This window comes from Procambarus clarkii, chromosome 22 (assembly GCF_040958095.1).
Source record: "Procambarus clarkii isolate CNS0578487 chromosome 22, FALCON_Pclarkii_2.0, whole genome shotgun sequence".
NCBI lineage: Eukaryota > Metazoa > Arthropoda > Malacostraca > Decapoda > Cambaridae > Procambarus > Procambarus clarkii.
The window spans coordinates 30040648-30058653 of record NC_091171.1 but is presented as its reverse complement, the minus strand read 5'-3'; the positions used below and the strand labels follow the sequence as shown (position 1 = coordinate 30058653).

General features: G+C 41.5%; 2 protein-coding genes across 7 annotated transcripts in view; one reads left to right on the top strand and one right to left on the bottom strand.

Annotated features, from left to right (window-relative positions):
• Positions 1–14313, top strand: part of LOC123758482 (major facilitator superfamily domain-containing protein 6-B) — a 68381-nt gene extending 54068 nt beyond the window's left edge. For 3 of the 6 annotated variants that reach the window (XM_045742969.2, XM_045742947.2, XM_045742939.2), the window contains exons 8-11: positions 2683–2795; positions 5275–5526; positions 6038–6178; positions 11588–14313. In XM_045742969.2, the coding sequence (XP_045598925.1) occupies positions 2683–2795; positions 5275–5526; positions 6038–6178; positions 11588–11796 (715 nt within the window). In that variant the 3' untranslated portion in view covers positions 11797–14313. The remainder of the gene's footprint in view (positions 1–2682; positions 2796–5274; positions 5527–6037; positions 6179–11587) is intronic. The other 3 variants (XM_045742953.2, XM_069328776.1, XM_045742961.2) reach the window with 1 other exon arrangement.
• Positions 1–18006, bottom strand: part of LOC123758464 (Smrter) — a 730161-nt gene that overhangs the window by 701103 nt on the left and 11052 nt on the right. The gene's annotated exons all lie outside the window — the stretch shown is intronic.

Here is an 18006-nt window from a genome sequence, read left to right as displayed (position 1 = left end):
TTAGGCAAGCAATTAGGAAAGAACTGGTTACCAACAGTAAACTGGTACAAAACACTGCAGATAGAACTAAGTCCATAATCATTTTTGGATGTTTAGAGAAGGAAATTTCATCTAGGGTGGACCGAGCAGCAGAAGAGATGAAAATCATAGAGAAAATAGTAGGTTTAGGAGAAGGCTCAAAGGAAAATGTCAGTGATTTTAGAAGAATAGGAAAATATGAGAAAGAAAAGAACCGCCCCTTAAGGGTGACGTTTAATGGAGTGAAAAACATGATGGAAGTGCTAAGAAATGCCAGGAAACTGCAGAGTGATGAGGTTGGCAAATCTTGGTCAATAAGACAAGACCTCTCCAAGGAAGACAGAGAAAAGCTGAAAATGAACCTAATTGAGGCAAAATGTCTAAATGGGGATAGAAATGAAGAAGACTGAAATTCTTTTTTTTTACAAAGTGACAGGGACTGGAAAGCTTGTGAAATGGTACATAAAAACAAAGCAACAAGATCAGTAGTGGAAGGGGAAGTAAAGAGCAAAGGAAAAGGGAACATGTTCCTGAAAATTGTATATACCAACATAGATGGAGTGAGGTCAAAAACTTTGGAGTTGCAAGATATAATCCAGCTTAGGGTCCCAGATATTGTTGCATTATCAGAAACGAAACTTGAAGGAAATATAATAAATGAAGTCATATTCCCAAGAGGCTACTCAGTTTGGAGACGTGACAGGAAAACTAGGAAGGGAGGAGGAGTGGCTGTACTGGTGATAAAACACCTGAAGGTAAAAGAGTTAATATTTGAAAACCCTCGAGATATTGACATAATGGCATTGCAGGTCTGGAATCAGGATGATAAGCTGATAATTGTAAATACCTACAGCCCACCAGCAAGCAACACATGGACAAAGGAAGAACTGGATGACAAACGAGAGGGCCTCATAATGGTCATGAGAGATATTATTGTACAAGCAGATAAAGATAAATCACGACTGTTGATACTAGGGGACTTCAACTTTAGAGCAATAGACTGGGAGGCCTATGAAGCAAGAACGGAGGACTTTTGGACATGCAGATTTGTGAACCTCATTCTGGAGACATTCTTGTATCAACACATAAAGCAAGCCACAAGAATGAGGGAAGGAGATGTACCGTCAGTACTGGATCTAGTATTCACCAGGAAAGAAGAAGAGATTTTTGACATCCAGTACCTTCCTCCCTTGGGAAAGAGTGATCACGTCCTGTTAGACATTAAATATGCTTTAAGATATCATCTAGAAGAAAATGGGGACATTGAAACAGTTGATAAACTCGATTTAAGGAGAGGCAACTATGGGGAACTTCAAAGTTTTTTTAATGAGTAATTGGACAGAATTGTTGCTAGGCAGGGAAGTAAATGAAATGTATGCCAAATTTTTAAAACTATACGAGGAAGGCACACAAACATTCATACCAAAACAGAGATGCAGGGCCAGAAAACAGGATTGGTTCGACAGAAATTGTGAGAGGGCAAGAGACCAAAAGACACAAAAATGGAATCAGTATAGGAAGAGGCCAAACCCCCAAACATACCAGCGATACAAAGATGCGAGAAACAACTACACAGCAGTAAGGAGAGAGGCAGAAAGAAATTTTGAAAAAGGGATAGCAGATAAATGTAAAACAGAACCGGGCCTATTCTACAAATTCATAAACAACAAATTGCAGGTAAAGGATAATATCCAGAGGTTGAAAATGGGAAACAGATTCACGGAAAATGAAAAGGAAATGTGTGAAACATTAAATGAAAAGTTCCAAAGTGTGTTTGTACAAAATGAAATCTTCAGAGAACCAGACACAATAAGAATTCCAGAGAACAACATAGAGCGGATAGAGGTGTCTAGAGATGAAGTGGAAAATATGCTAAAGGAGCTCGGGAAGAACAAAGCAGCTGGCCCAGATGGCGTTTCACCATGGGTTCTGAGAGAATGTGCATCTGAACTCAGCATTCCACTTCACCTGATCTTTCAGGCATCCCTGTGTACAGGAATCGTAGCAGACGTGTGGAAACAGGCTAACATAGTTCCAATCTACAAAAGTGGCAGCAGGGAAGACCCCCTCAATTATAGACCTGTATCATTGACAAGTGTAATAGTGAAAGTATTGGAAAAGCTAATCAAAACTAAATGGGTAGAACACCTGGAGAGAAATGATATAATATCAGACAGACAGTATGGTTTTCGATCTGGAAGATCCTGTGTATCGAATTTACTCAGTTTCTATGATCGAGCCACAGAGATATTACAGGAAAGAGATGGTTGGGTTGACTGCATCTATCTGGACCTAAAAAAGGCTTTCGACAGAGTTCCACATAAGAGGTTGTTCTGGAAACTGGAAAATATTGGAGGGGTGACAGGTAAGCTTCTATCATGGATGAAAAATTTTCTGACTGATAGAAAAATGAGGGCAGTAATCAGAGGCAATGTATCGGAATGGAGAAATGTCACAAGTGGAGTACCACAGGGTTCAGTTCTTGCACCAGTGATGTTTATTGTGTACATAAATGATCTACCAGTTGGTATACAGAATTATATGAACATGTTTGCTGGAATGGAATGGAATTTCTTATGGATAACTTATGTGGAATAAAATTTGGAGCAATTATATTATGCTTAATATAATTGCTACACCCTCTACCTTTCTTCCTCACTCCAGCATGCAGGAGGACATGGCTAAGGGTACAGATGCGATGAGTTACATGAAGTTCCTCCAAGGACTGACGATCTTCGTCCAGTGCTCTTTGGAGGCACCCTTCATGTTTATAAACAGTAAGTATCCCGTGTCACCTTGCTCCTCTGTAATTACCTATGTGTAGTTACAGGACCAGAGCTATGCTCCTGGTGTCCCATCTTACTGTCACTGTCATATAATGCTTTGAAACTACTGATGGTTTTGGCCTCCACCATCTCGCTTAACTTGTTCCAACTGTCTACCACTGTTTGCAAAAGAAAACTTTCTAGTATTTTCTGTGGGGAGCCCCTACAGCTCCCTGGAGCTTATTGGGCTAATGTATGTTATATTAGACTGGGACATTAGCTATGGAGTTCAGACCTACCAGGGACCAGCGCCAGAACCTGGCCCCTTCAGAAAGGTTGCAGGGAGCATTGGCCCTGTAAAACCCTCCTGTAGTTGGGTTTTTCTCTTATCTGCCCCGGGGTTAGGCACCCAGAAAGGTAGGCATAACAAAAGAAACCCCATATGGAAGAAACTAACAACAAAAACCGAATAGTAGGGTAGAACTCCCTACAATTCCAAGGAAACAAGCAAACTTAACACACTATTGCCGCGCCGCTTGTCCGCGCAGCTCTCCCCTCCCCGAGAAGGGGAGGGGGAAACCCCGGACCTCACCATGCCGGCTGCATAGCACTCCAGTTCGTAAGCTAATGTCAACTGGGACAGACGCTATTCTGGCCTCAGTTTCCTAGGCGGTGTTTGCCTTCGTGGTGCTCACTGCTGTGTTTTTGTGTTGTACGGTGGCCAGGTGTTCCTCATCAGTACTGGGGCTGCATACACTTAGGGGCTTCCTTCCCTAAGTGCCCTGCGAGTACTGCCCCTGTGTGACAGGGTTATCTTCCCTGGGGCGTTCAGGAACCATTCCCGTAGAGGTTCTTGCTGCTTGGCATTTGCCTCACCCTTGGGGCCAGCTGGGGCTTAGGGCCCTTGTCTGGCCTTGGGTAGGGATTGGTATTGTGCTGGTTAGGGTGTCAAGGTGTTGCGCGACCCACTACCTATGCAGCAACTGGTTCCTGTTGCCTCTGGGGGCTGTATTTTTTTTTTTTTTATTGCTTGGTGGGGGTTTGCCTAGTGTGGCTATAGTTACACTGGTAGTGTTTGTTGGCCCTCTGCTAGGCCCCCTTCCCCCTGTGATTGTACATGTCTCAGGGGTTTTCAGTGTAGGCATCTACCCCCTTGTTAGTTTTGAGTATTAACCAGTTAGCAACACCTGGCCCGGGCTTTTCGTAGCAGTCAGCCTACGGGCCCTGGAAAACCCTATCGGGGCTCGGTGGACCACTGGATGTGTCTTCCGGGTTCCATCCCGTCTTGTGCGGGTTCGTTGGTTGCTGTGCCCTTGTCTCCTGGTGACAGTCGCCACTTTTACCTCCGTCATGTTGCCTGTTGGGTCACTGACACCTTGACCCAGAGTCTTGCGAGTTGTGTTCTCTGCTTGTTCTCCAGTACTCTCCTGATGTCCTTACTGTTCAGAGTACAGGCGACATCCGCGTTGCAAGCTCGGTTCAGGTTGCTGCAACGCGCTAGGTTGGTTTCCCACTTGGATGCCCCAGAGCCGCCTCGTTTTGGTTAAGTGCTGCTCACCCCTTTCCCTCTCTGTTCCCGGCTCCTGACCTTCTGCGGGTTACGGGGTCGGGGCAGGTTTAGTTGGGGACGAGACTCGGCCAGCTTCGTGGGCTGCCCCTTTCGGGTTCGGGACGGAGGTTTTCGAGCCTGTTCCTCCTGCTAAGGCTTCTGGGTCTTACCAGCGGCCCTGTCTTTGCTGCCTTTCCCTTGGACTCTTCCTTTTCTTTAGGAGCATAGGGTGTGGAGGACGGCTCTGCCCCAGGGGCCTCTGTTGCGGGTTCCCGGGGCTGTGGGGGATCCCCACTAGCAGTTCTGGGGCCGTTTGCCCCCTGCCTGGGTTTTCTGCTTCAGGGCGGAGTTTTTTGTCCTTGTCTGCTTCCTTCCCACATTTGCTGGTGTGTTTTCGGATTTATTGCTTTGGTCACGGCTCCTTGTTCGGGTGGCCATTTTCTTCTGCGGTTTACTTCTCCGCTTGGCCACCGGCGGTGCTGCGGTTTGTTTACCGGTGCCTGGGTGTGCGAGCTAGCGTTTTGGGAGAGATTTTCCACCTCCTTCAGGGGTTTTATCTTCCTGTAGGGTCATTTAAAAATGCCTGGCTCAAACTTGCTAATAACAACCTTGAAAACCACAATAGAATGTTCCAACTCCTCTTTCTCGTCTGTTTAACTCTTACACTGCTCCATTCATTATCTGCAATTGCCTCCAGTGTCCCATGTGCCATATGCAATTTTTCTCCATTTGATTTGTTAAATATTATTAGACACACTCACTTTAATGTAGCTGTGTAAAGCTATTTATAGTTTAAATAGCTGTGTAGTTTATGGGTTGACTAATAATCTGCTTCCATTTATCTCTGCCCCAATCAGCTTCATTCAATTTGTAACTAATGAACTGTCAAATTTTGAGTCCAATAACAATGCTCCTCAATCCCTCCTGGATTCTCTCTTCCAGACTGGTTCATGAGGAAACTTGGAGCCAACTACGTCACATCACTGGTTTTCTTCCTGTACATCTTCCGTCTACTGGGCCTGTCTATCGTAGGTGCATATGGTCCAGTGTGGGCGACACTAGTGGTTGAGCTGCTTAATGGGCCTTGCTATGGTCTGGGCTACACAGCTATAGTGGTCTACTCTGCCAAGATTTCCCCACCAGGCACCAGCACCACTGTACAGAGCATTGTCAACCTTTTCTATGAAAGCATTGGTGAGTATTTTGCTGCAGAGATGCTGATGCTAGGAGCAAAATATATATTAGTGTTAAAGATGCTTGAATTTAAGAAAATGCATATATCACCTCTCAGGGGATTCATAGTAAATTTCATTGTTGTGACAATACAATAGTGAAAAAAGGTATACCGTAATTAGGAGTTGAAGGCTGTGAAACATAATATAATTAAACATTTTTTTATACTAGACAGAAATGCAGCACAGTGTAATACACGATTTAATCACTATTACTGTTCCCTAGTGATCATTATATTCAACCTCCCCTCATTTATTAAGGACGAGTAGAAAGTAGTCCGTGCCCTTACACTAGCAGTAAATGGGTTACTGAGAGTTAGGCAACTGTTGTGGGTTATATCCTGGGAAAGGTCAGCAGTTGACCCCAAGAGGACCTCAGTGAGTCTATTCAATGGCTTTCTATCCATGATGACAGGAATTAGACCATAATCCATTTTCTTATAGCTGGAGCAAACATAATTTTGCTTTTACAGGATATGCGGTAGCATCATTTGTGGGAGGCCTGCTCTACTCCAGTCTGGGCGGCCCGGGTACTTACTTGGTGGCTGGTATAACGGCCACCGTCACTTTCGTCCTGCATTTTATCTCTCTCAAGCTATTACCACCACCTCAAGGTAAGTTGCATTTCACTTTCAATGAGAGTATGAGCCACTTCATAAGGCCCTAAGGAAGACCATAAAAATTATTTTAAATAGATGGATAAATTACAATATAAATGTTAATTTGTTGAGTGGAGAGGTACATAAATGAATCTTAATTCTCAAGTGGCACTTGACACTCTCCTACCTATTTGGCCATTGTCACCCACAGGCGCATAAAAAAAAATGTATTTTTCTTCTAAACCTGTTAATTTGTGTTCTCTGATCATGGGAAAAATAATAATAAAAATCGTAAGTGGCATATTTTTCCCGCTATAAGGTGGGGAAGTCTGGCAAAAAACAGGCTCCTCTGACTCATCATGCGTCCCTGGTGGTTTGCTCTGCCCCAGCTGTCAGGCAGGAGTGGCCACAAAGAGATAATTACCTAATTATTTCAATATCTCTGGTCAATTTTTCTTCGTTTTTTGCTGTAATATTTTTCAATAGTGTGTAGTGTGATATATTTATATAATAAAATGTGTGAATCATCCCTGTACTCAAAATTATGGTGTGCATATTGTTGATTCAATTATTATGTTCATCAAACAGTTAACAAATACTTTGTCAGTTATTACTCTATATATACAGGTTATATATAAGTATCTGCATGTTTTGTTCACCATAATGAACCACTAAGTTGGTATTATGAGTCAAAAAGCAACGAGGAGTGACAACAACACACCAGCCAGTCACTCGCTGCCACTCATTCCCTCAATACTGTACCTCACTCACCACCATTCTCCTCCCACCATACCGGTTTTGCTTTTATTCACTATATACAGACGTTATATATAAGTATCTACACGTTTTGTTCACCACAACTGTACAACTAAGCTGATATAGTTAGTTCAGGCACTAAGAGTCGTCGCTACACACAGTCAGCTAGTGGCTGCCTCCCTCACACATTCAAGGTCAGACGCACTAAAATTTCTCCCCCAACAATACTGTTTGTGGTGTTATTACCCTATATACACACATTATATAAAAGTATTTACATGTTTTGTTCACCATAACTGTTCAACTAAGCCGGTATAGTGCCCAAAGAGCATAGTGGCCATCCCTACCCAGCATGATAAATCATCCAGATGTTGCTACCTCCCTCACCAAAATGGCTTCTTCCCCACACTCCTTTTGCTGTTATTATACTATATATACATGTTATATATAAGTATCTACATTTGTGTTCACCATAACGAACCACTAAGATGGTATGCTGAGTGGCAGTGGCAGGAAGTGGCAGCCTGCCACGAGCTGTCGCTCGCTCCCTCCATCACCTCACCTGACTCACCACCATTCTCCTCCCACCATACTGTTTTTGCTTTTATTCACTATATACAGACATTATATATAAGTATCTGCATGTTTTGTTCACCATAGCAAACAACTAAGCTGGTATAGTGAGTCCAGACAGTAAAAGGTGGTCACACACAGTCAGCAGATAACGCTACCTCTCTCCCCACCAAGATTACTCCTCCCACTACAGCGCTAATTATCACAACAATCCTGCTATTATCAGAATCCTGGTCATTTTTACCACAATCAGGGGTCTTCTGTAATACTATCATCGCTAAATAATAGCTTGTACATATATATTAGGGCATTTTTAGGCAATGCTGTGGTCACAAGCTGGTCAGCAGTGCTGTGAGCTCATGCTACGTGCGCCAGGCATGGTGGCTCACTCACTACTGAGGCCCTCACACCCGGGAATGTGGCCCATGATTTTTTTTTTTAAATGGCGTCTGTTTACAAGAGCTCTGATGAAGGTGAGGTGAACCCCCCGTGTATCCGCGGGCCGTTTAAATCTTGCATTGCACCCAATCACGTCATATGACGCGATGCGCAATTTATTGCAAGTTACTCAACCCTGCATATGATGTGTTGCACAGTTTAAGGGTTAATGTGCATAGCACTGTATATTGGGAGGCATTTTGTTGTGTTAGGTGCCATCAGTAACTGACCAATGTGGTGCAATGCTGTGCTTGGACTACAAGATTACCACACCCACCAGAACTGCTTAGTGGTTCATTATTGTGCATAAAAATGTAGATAGTTATATATAAGTCACCATCCACACCATACGTGTAAGAGGGCCTGGATGCAATCACCAATGAGAAATTGAATGCCACAGGATCCTCAGTCTGTATGGTGCAACATACTAGCTCAAGAAGGTAACAAACTGGCAGTGGGAGTATGCAACAGGGCTGACACAGCAGTAGCAGAGGACGTTGCTGATCTGCATAATGTGATCATTGTGGCATCAAAAACTGAAACCCTTATAATGAGAGACTTTAACCATGAGACCATAGACTGGGTAAATCTAATATCACAAGCAGAAGGAGAAAATTTTCTTTACCTGGTACAGGACTCCTTTCTCGTACAGCATGTGGCAGCGCCCACACAACGTAACAGCATTCTCTCGTCAGAAGAGGGCTTTATTGATCAAATTCAGTTACTGTATAGGAAAAGCTCACCTCCTTGTGTGATCACTATATTATAAGATTATAGAAACCTACATGAAGATTCCGATGGTTAATTTCTAGATTACCCTCGAGGAGACTATCAAGTAATGAGAGAAGAACTGCAAAACAACACCTGGAGAGAGCTGATAGGTGAACATGGCATGGAAGCATCATGGAGAAATTTCAAGGTCATGATGAACTCTCAAGAATGTGCCAAAAAGGATAAAGAAAAATAAGGGAATTAGACGGATGACAGATAGTACAAACAGCATTGATAACTAAGCAGACCCTTTGGAGAAGATATAAATCAACATTGAACATTATTGATTATGACATAGAAAAGGGGCACTAAACTCAGCCACCTAGGAAATCAAATCAGTCAAAAACAAAAAAATTAAACTTGCCCAAAAAGAAAGAAATATCTTAAGTCATTCTTTGCGGATGTAAGTAAAACCAAAACAAAGGACTCGATAGGATCCTTAAAAGATGAGACAAACCAAGTTATAATGGACAATAAAAAGGGTAGCAAACACACTGAATGAATATTTTACATCAGTATTCACGCTAGAAAAATTAGACGACATCCCACACAAATGTTTGAAGGTGGTGAAGAGAATGAATTAAGGGATATACCCATAATGTGGGACACATTAGGAAGAGCACTGACAAATTAAAAGACTCAAGAGCCCCAGTCTTTTGGGGCTTTTGTGGATGCCCCAAAAAGATGGGATGGAATTCAATCCAAAGTCATAAAGGAACTAGCAGAGGAACTATGCCTGCTGCTAAAACTGCTTTTCAGAAAATCTCTGGACTAAAGGATAGTTCCCATAGATTGGAAATATGCAAATGTCATCCCTATTTTCAGGAAATGGGAGAAAGAGCTCAGCAGAAAACTACCATTTGATCAGCTTGACATCACACATGTGCAAGCTCGTGGAGAGACTCCTAAGGGAGGAATCATTCACCATCTCATAGCGAACAACCTTGCAAAATCGATGCAGCATGTGCGTGTTAAAAATAGATCCTGACTAACAAACATGCTCACATTTTTGGAAACTGTAACTAGCTACTCAAAGTCTTTTGGTGGACGTAGTATACATAGATTTTGCTAACTTTTGATAAGGTACCACATGAAATATTAGCAAGGAAATTACAGGCACATGGAATAAATGGTAGAATACTAGAATGGACAAAACAATGGTTAAAACAAAGAAAGCAAAGTCTGCTAAATGGGAATGAATCTGACTGGAGAAATGTGGTGAGTAGGGTGCCACTGGGGTCCATTTTGAGGCCAACCCTTTTTGTCACATACATCAATGACATGGATGAGAATATTACAAACCACATCTTCAAATTTCCAGATGACGCACAGATATATCATGAGTTGGAAAATCAAATGATATTGAGTCCTTACAAAGAGATCTAGGGTATATAAACTCCACAAATGGTCAGAAGACTGGCAAATGCTTTTTAATATTGAAAACTGCAAGACTTTGCATGTGGGGCATAACAACTCATGTTACAACTACCAAATTAGTAACATTATCTTGCAGCAGATTGATAAAAAGAAAAGGACCTTGGAGTCAAAATCCACCACTCACTGAAAGTTGCACAACAGGTAGGTTCATTGTACAAGTTTCTGGTGCGCCCCCACTTGGATTGTTGAATTCAAGCATGGAGACCATCTTCAGAAGGACATGGCTGCTTTAGAGCAAGTCCAACACCGGGCAACAAAAATCATTTCAGACGTTAACTTAACTTCCTATGAGGAACAGTTGAGGGTAACAGGGTTAACAACACTGCAAAGCAGGCATGACGGCAGATCTCATCGAAACCTTTAACATTCTGAACAATTTGGATGATGATGATCCAGACAATTTCTTCAAAAGGTCAGACGTAACACAAACAAGAAGCAACGGTTTCAAGCTCAAGCCACATTGCAGGATTGAGAACAGGAGATACTTTTTCACCCACAGGGTTATAAACCCATTGAACCACCTACCTGCCAAAGTCTTAATTGCCAAAACTGTTAAATTTTAAAATCTAGCTGGAAAACATCATCAGCGCAAATGGGTGGTGACCTTTGATAAACTACCAACTTCCTGTGCTCGTCAGAGCCACTAAGGTTAGTGGCCCCACAGGCAAATTCAAGTAAATTCAGAATGTATTCTGCCTGACTGTTCTTGATTCTTGTCCTTAGGAGTAACCAAATGGCACAAACCACATGAAGGTTTGTATTTACAGGCAGAATTATAAAAGCAACTGTCACCCTACATTTTTCTTGGAACGTCTTTATTTCAATCTGCCATATTGTAATCAAGAATTCCAGGGGGGACAGAAATGGTTGGGTATGTTTTCTTTCACCTGAGACCTTTGTTCACCTAGCAATAAATAGGTACCTGGGAGTTGTGGGTTACATGCTGGGAAAGGTTAGTAGTTCAACCCACGGGGACATTGATTCTCGAGTACAGGCTTCTTGTGCCTGAGAATGAGACATATTTTTACATTTGTCCTACTGAGCACAAATTTTTAATTGGGTAATTTTGCATTTGCTGAAGGCTTTTATAAAACAATATCTCTCACTTGGGATATGTAAAGTCTAACTTGGTTTCAGTGCTATTGGAGTTTTATCTTCAGACAGTAACTTTCTTTGTACTATTAGTATAAGAATTACACAACATTGTGAGGTTTAAGAAAATTAGTGACAATTGACTTAATTGCATGATATTCACATTAATGAATATTAATTTGATAAAGTGATTTTTGTTCAATTCCAGTCACTTCATTTCCACCCCCTCATGTCTCATTTTATCACTCTTCCATCATCCTCCCTCTCCCATTCCACCTATCAATCTATCTTCGCTTGCAAGCTTTCTATCAAATTACTCATATACAGATGTTTCCATGAGCTATATTGTCTTTGCAGACACTGGCACAGAGAAAGGACTACCTAACGGGCAAGTGGAGGAGAGCTTGGAGAAGTTAGCATTAAATATAGACAATGCAACGGAGAACCGAGACGAAGAGACTTCGGTGTCAGGAAAGGATGAGGAGTCGGTGGAACTGCAACCAGAGGATGATGGCAATAGATCAACAGCATCATGCAAAGAGCTTTATAGCCATCATTCTGCGTAGTTTATCATTATAGATATACCGTATTTGCTGGCGTAAAAGACGCACCTTCCCATAGGACGCACCCTATTTTACTAGGATAGTTTGTGGAAAAAACTATTTTAGTATGTTTTATCATACATTTTTTGAAAGGTATTTTAAAGTGAATTTTGTACCCCAACTCTTACCTCCTCTAAGATCAGTTGTATAGTTGTTTATATTTTGGGCAAGAGAATTGGCAAACAGGATGTTAAACTTGTATTTCTGGATGTGGTGATATGTTGCCGCATCAGGCCACCAGGACAGCGCACCCGGCTGTGGCGCACCATCACAGCGCTCTGGTGGTGGTGTCATTCACTCATTGCAAATAGCTGACAAGGTGGATGAAAGTTGAATATTCCTTTCAAATTTCTAGGAGCATTTTTAATTTAGATAATGAATAAATGTGTCTTAAAGGTTAAACAGTCGTTAAATAATGTATGACATCAGGTGTGGGTTATGTATGCCGAGTAAGGTGGGGAGATGATGTGAGCTTCCTTTATAACTGTCGACGTACCGTAAGCAATTTTTTGTAAGTTTATGATAACAGACTGTTATAACTCTGCTTTCAATATTTTATTATTAGTAAAACAATTTATGTACTCTAATAATTTGGCTTGTTTTCAATATTTTATTATTAGCAACGATTTGTGCCTAGTGAACTTACCCAGTATGCTCGTCGGGATCCCTAGCCTATGGGCTCTGTCTCACATCCATAATATGGCCGCATTAGATTCACGACACTTTTTTGATACATTTAAAAATAAAAAAAGCGCCGGCAAATTACGGTATATTAATGAAATGAATGTTATAGTAATTCTATGGATGTTATATTAATGTCATAATTTATCCACACAACTAATGTCACTCTACAGCTGTACTGGCTTAACATATTCTGATAATTACAATGATTACTAAGCATCATGGGGGGAAAAATTACTGAATTAGTATAACCATGTAAGGAACAATACCATATTGTTACATTACTGAAAAAAATCCGTAGTTGAACATCCTAGAAGAATGCACATTGAAATCATATAGTCCAGTCGGTAATGCGTGTGCCTGGAGGGGGGTTCATAAATGAGTGTGTGATTCCACTATATGACCACAATATTGATTCATCTTGAAAGAATTGTTACCATCAATCATGGTCTTATGTCATCTGGTCGCATCCCAGGGTTCAATTCCCACAATAGGACCATGGTGGCTGGGCATGTTTCCTTGCCCAGGAAATGCCTCTGTTCACCTAGCAGTACACAGCAGTCAGGCAGTTGATGGGGAGAGGGGGGGGGGTTAACCTAGGGAAGGTCAGTAGTTGACCTATGGGAACCTTACATCTAATACTTCTGTTTACCTAGAAGTTAGACAACATGTGAATAGCATTCTGGGGAAAGTCAGTAGTTGGTCGAGGGGAACTTTGTACCTAATGCCATGGTTCAACAAGCACATCACCATGTAGGACTTTCAATTAACCGAGCCATTTATGGGTTCACTCTTATCAAAATTTGACAGAGTTGACTTAGATACTATGTTTCATGTAACTGATTTTATTGTGCATGTATTTTGCAGTTTATGGAAAAAAAGTTGTGAGCAATATATTTCATTAAATTTTAAGTGCTGCAAAATTACATACAGATGGATATACTGTATACTGTACTGGTAAATAGTACTATTCAATATTTAAATGGATACATAATGAATTCTAATTTTAATGAAGTTTAATAGAATTTATAAAAATTCAAATAGTGGGTAGATCCATAATCATTAAAACTATAATTTGTTATATATAATTACAAAGTATATATAGCATATTGTATATACCAGTATACAGTATATACATAAAATGGGGTGGGGGGAAGTTGTAAAACTACATATTGGTGATTAAGTGGTACAGTCTTTACTTAGCCACTAATATGCATAGCATTTTGGGTATTTATTACATTATTGAGAATATCTAGTTAACAGTTCATCAAATAATTAGACATGGAACCTATAATTGAGTTTAAATACTAAAAGTACAAAGGTAAGCAAGTTGCATGAGAAAAAGAGGGGCCAAAGTGCGAGAAAGGACGTTACTGTATCTACAAGTAGAGACCACACATTCGTCTTTGTGTTTCTCTCTACGTCATTGTCTTAACTTGGTACATGTACTCTCTTCAACCAAAAAATTATAGTTGGAGGATGATCATAACAATGAATGTGAGAGATTAAGAAGACAAATAGAAGTACCCCATAAATAGACAAAAAATTCAAATGATAGGCTAAAAAGCAGAAAAAGTTCTAAAAGAAATGCAGCACATTAAGTAGTCTCAATATAAATGGGAGAGTGAGATGAAGCCAGGAAGGGGGGGGGGGTGAGGCATCTAGAGGCAGAACTAAACGAGAGTAAGAGGGCAAATGATATGATTTACATGCCATAGAGATGGTTAGAAACCAGAAATAGCTTGAAAAAAATATGAGAAATGCAACTCTGATTGAAAATAAAAATAAAAAACAGTGAAATGCCAGGTATGAGGCAATGCAGTATAGCTTTAATATTACATCTAAAATGTTGACGACGATATAAGAGGATAATTAAAATACAAAAGTAATGACACTGATGATACATAATAATGATCTACAATGTAGCGCTATGCCAAAGTTACATCCTAACCACTGTACCGTGGGTGTGGCATGTTACACAGTACAGTTGTGAGCGATAAAGCATTAATCCTAGACATTCACAACATTTATTATACTGTATTTAACTTGCTTGCTCTCGCCTCCAGTGCCAAAGTCAAAATTAATATCTGTGATAAACTGGAGTAAATATAAAAAATGTGTACTCTATGTGTGTGTAGTATATATATATGTGTATATATATGTATAATTATATACCATTCATTCCAGCCAGTATTGTGCATATACATATATGCATACATATATACACAAAACCAGTATCCTGTCTCATGGTAAATAATAAAAAAAATTAATTCACACAATATCAAAACTACTGTATCTACTTCCCTTCTCTTTACCTCTACCTACCCCCTCTTCCCCCCCCCCCACCCCTTCCTCCCCCCCTCCTCCTCTTCCTCCTCCTCCTCTCCTATGCTCTTTCTCTACCTCTCTTTACCCCTACTCTCTCTCTCACAACCTCTCTCTCTCTCTCTCTAAAGGTCACAGTAATTAGTACACCAATACAGTAGTACTGTACTCCAGTGAAACCATTAAGTGTCCAACCAAAACATTCCATACCAAATAAAGGTGAATAATAAATCTGCTTTCTTTATCCATTAAACATTATCATTTTTATTTTTTAAATTGTATGTAGGATAATTTTACAGAGTTGATAAGGTTGTAAACTAGAGAGAGTAATATTTGGAGCCCCTTAGGTGTAACCTGACAGAAGAATGGCAGTAAAGGACTGCCATTCTTTATTGTATTCCATCAACACCTGGGGCTTTTGAGTCTCTTAGTTTGTCAATCTTCTTCCTGATTATGTCGCGTGTAATGGGTATATCCCAGAATTCATTCTTTTTGCCTCCTTCAAACATGTGTGTGTGTGATGGTATGTCATCTAAGCTTTCTACTGTGAACACTGATGTAAAATATTCAGAGTGTTTGTTGCCCATTTATCGTTCATTATAGTTTGGTTAGTCTCATCTTTTAAGGGTCCAACCGAGTTCTTTGTTTTAGTTTTACTTCTTATATATAGGCATAGAACGATTTTGTATTTTTCTTTATGTTTTGGGAATGTTTTCTTTCATAGTTTCTCTTGGCTGATTGATTTCCTGAGTGGCCGAGTCCAGTGCCCTTTTGTATATATTTTTGTTTTTGTTTTTTGAGATATATACAAGAGTTGTTACATTCTTGTACCTCGATCATTCTTGATATCTCTATCAATGTTGTCCGTTGTGGATTTATACGGTCTCCAGAGGTTCCTCTTGGTGACCTTTGCTAGTTTTACCACCTGTCACTCATTTAGTTTCCTTTCTTTTCTTTCTCCTTTTCGGTACATATTTTTGAACATGTTCCGTGATGACCCTGAAATTTTGCCATGATGCTTCCATGCCATGTTCGCCCGTCAGCTACCTCCAGATGTTGTTTTGCAGTTCCTTTCTCATTCTTTGATTGTCTCTTCAATGGTAATATAGACATTCATCGTCTCTGACCTTCACGAGGGTATTTATGCTCGTCGTCCATATTAAGTTATGGTGATCACATGCGGGGAGATTAAGAGAAGAGATGTCTCCATCATTCTGTCGCACCTCACACAGGTGTTGCAGGGGTAGGAAGTGCCAGTCTGTGCGGATATCTGCAACTTTTTATAATTGGCGTCTTAACACTATGATTTTAACGTCTTCAAACTAGACCACTTTCGACATATGTCAGTACGCCTACAGCACGAGGACCTGCGTCAGGGGCGACGCAGAAGGTCGCTCTCGCAGGAGACACCCGGAGACCAGCCTGCCCGTCTTCCAAAGGTGTCCCAACGTCAAGAAACTGTCGTACTAAATTGCCCTTATCCTAACATACCAGTGGACCCAAAACAGAAAACGGCACAGTATGTCAATTTTGCAAGCCGCTACCATTTTCTAGTATGACAATTTTTGGCCTTAGGTAAAGTATACATCAAAATATGATGTTCTATTGGGAAGACGGGTTGACCTGCAGGTCCACGTGCCATAGGCGACGGGAAGTACCGCATATCAAGTTGGATTTCAGTGCCATTTTAACACTGGTGCAGCTGCACCCTGGTGGCCCTGGCGGCCCTGGCGGCCCTGGCGGCCCTGGCGGCCCTGGCGGCCCTGGCGGCCCTGGTAGCCCTGGCAGCCCTGGCGGCCAGCTTTGGCCTGGCGGCCAGCTTTGGCAGCCCTGGTAGCCCTGGTAGCCCTGGCAGCCCTGGTAGCCCTGGCAGCCCTGGTAGCCCTGGCGGCCCTGGCGGCCAGCTTTGGCCTGGCGTTTGAGGGCTCCGCCGGACCCCACATCCGGCAATACAATATTAACCTTATACAATGTTGCTGTATTACATTGTTATTTTACCCAAGGTAACACTTTCACCAATGTTGGTCCCCATTGTTGGACTTACTTTCTGGAAGTTACCCTCTCTGGGAGGGTCTTGGACAAGACCCCTCCCTTACACGACCCTCCCTAATACACATTATTCAATTTACCCTTGTTACACTTACTAACTTTAATATGCAAGGTTAATCTCACCATGTTAAACTTCGTCCTTTTAATTCAACAAGTACAGTGTATTGTTAACTTATAACCTTAATGATTACAAGTTATTTACCCAGGGTAAAACCTTCACCTATGTTTATCACCCTTATAAATTATAGAATTTTGAATGTAATAAGTTATCAATAATTACATTTATTAACAAACTTTTATCGGCACAGTGTTTGAAGCACCGAGGCGCGCGAGAGACCTTCTGGGGGGGGGGGGGGGGGGGGGAGAGGACAAGGTGGGGGCGTGCTTCAAGTGCACCATATATGTGCTGCTTGCAGGCACACTACTTAACACCGATGTTATTCAGTAATGGTAATTAATGTCGTCTCACAGACATAATAACCTAGGATAAAAAACTAACTTGTGTATTTTCGTGTGAAGGTTTACACCAAGTCCTTCGCACTCAGGCTTTGTCAAGGTCTAAGTGATTGGGACGAGACTTGTATCACAACGACTGATTGTTTATATTCGTTGTATGTGTGCCTGAAGTGGAGCCACTACACTGTTACTGCTAGCATTGTAAATGTGTGGCCACGTCTGTGTTAAAAAAAAAAAAAAAAAAAAAAAAACTGCTGTCGGTTTCATTCACTGCACTGTGAGGTGGCGAGGGTGCACCATACGCTGTGACCACCAGTGGTCACAGGACCACCAGTGGTCACAGGACCACCAGTGGTCACAGGACCACCAGTGGTCACAGGACCACCAGTGGTCACAGGACCACCAGTGGTCACAGGACCACCAGTGGTCACAGGACCACCAGTGGTCACAGGACCACCAGTGGTCACAGGACCACCAGTGGTCCTGTGGAGTGGATGAGATTTCACTGATGAAATCTTTGACTTAACAAGGAATAGAAGTAGAGTCCTGTAAACTTCTAGAATTTTGTTGTAGCAATTTAAATACCGCCATTCCATCCAAACTCACCGTCAACCACAACCAGCCTTTCTACCCCTCTCCTTCTACCCATTGAAGTAGTTATTA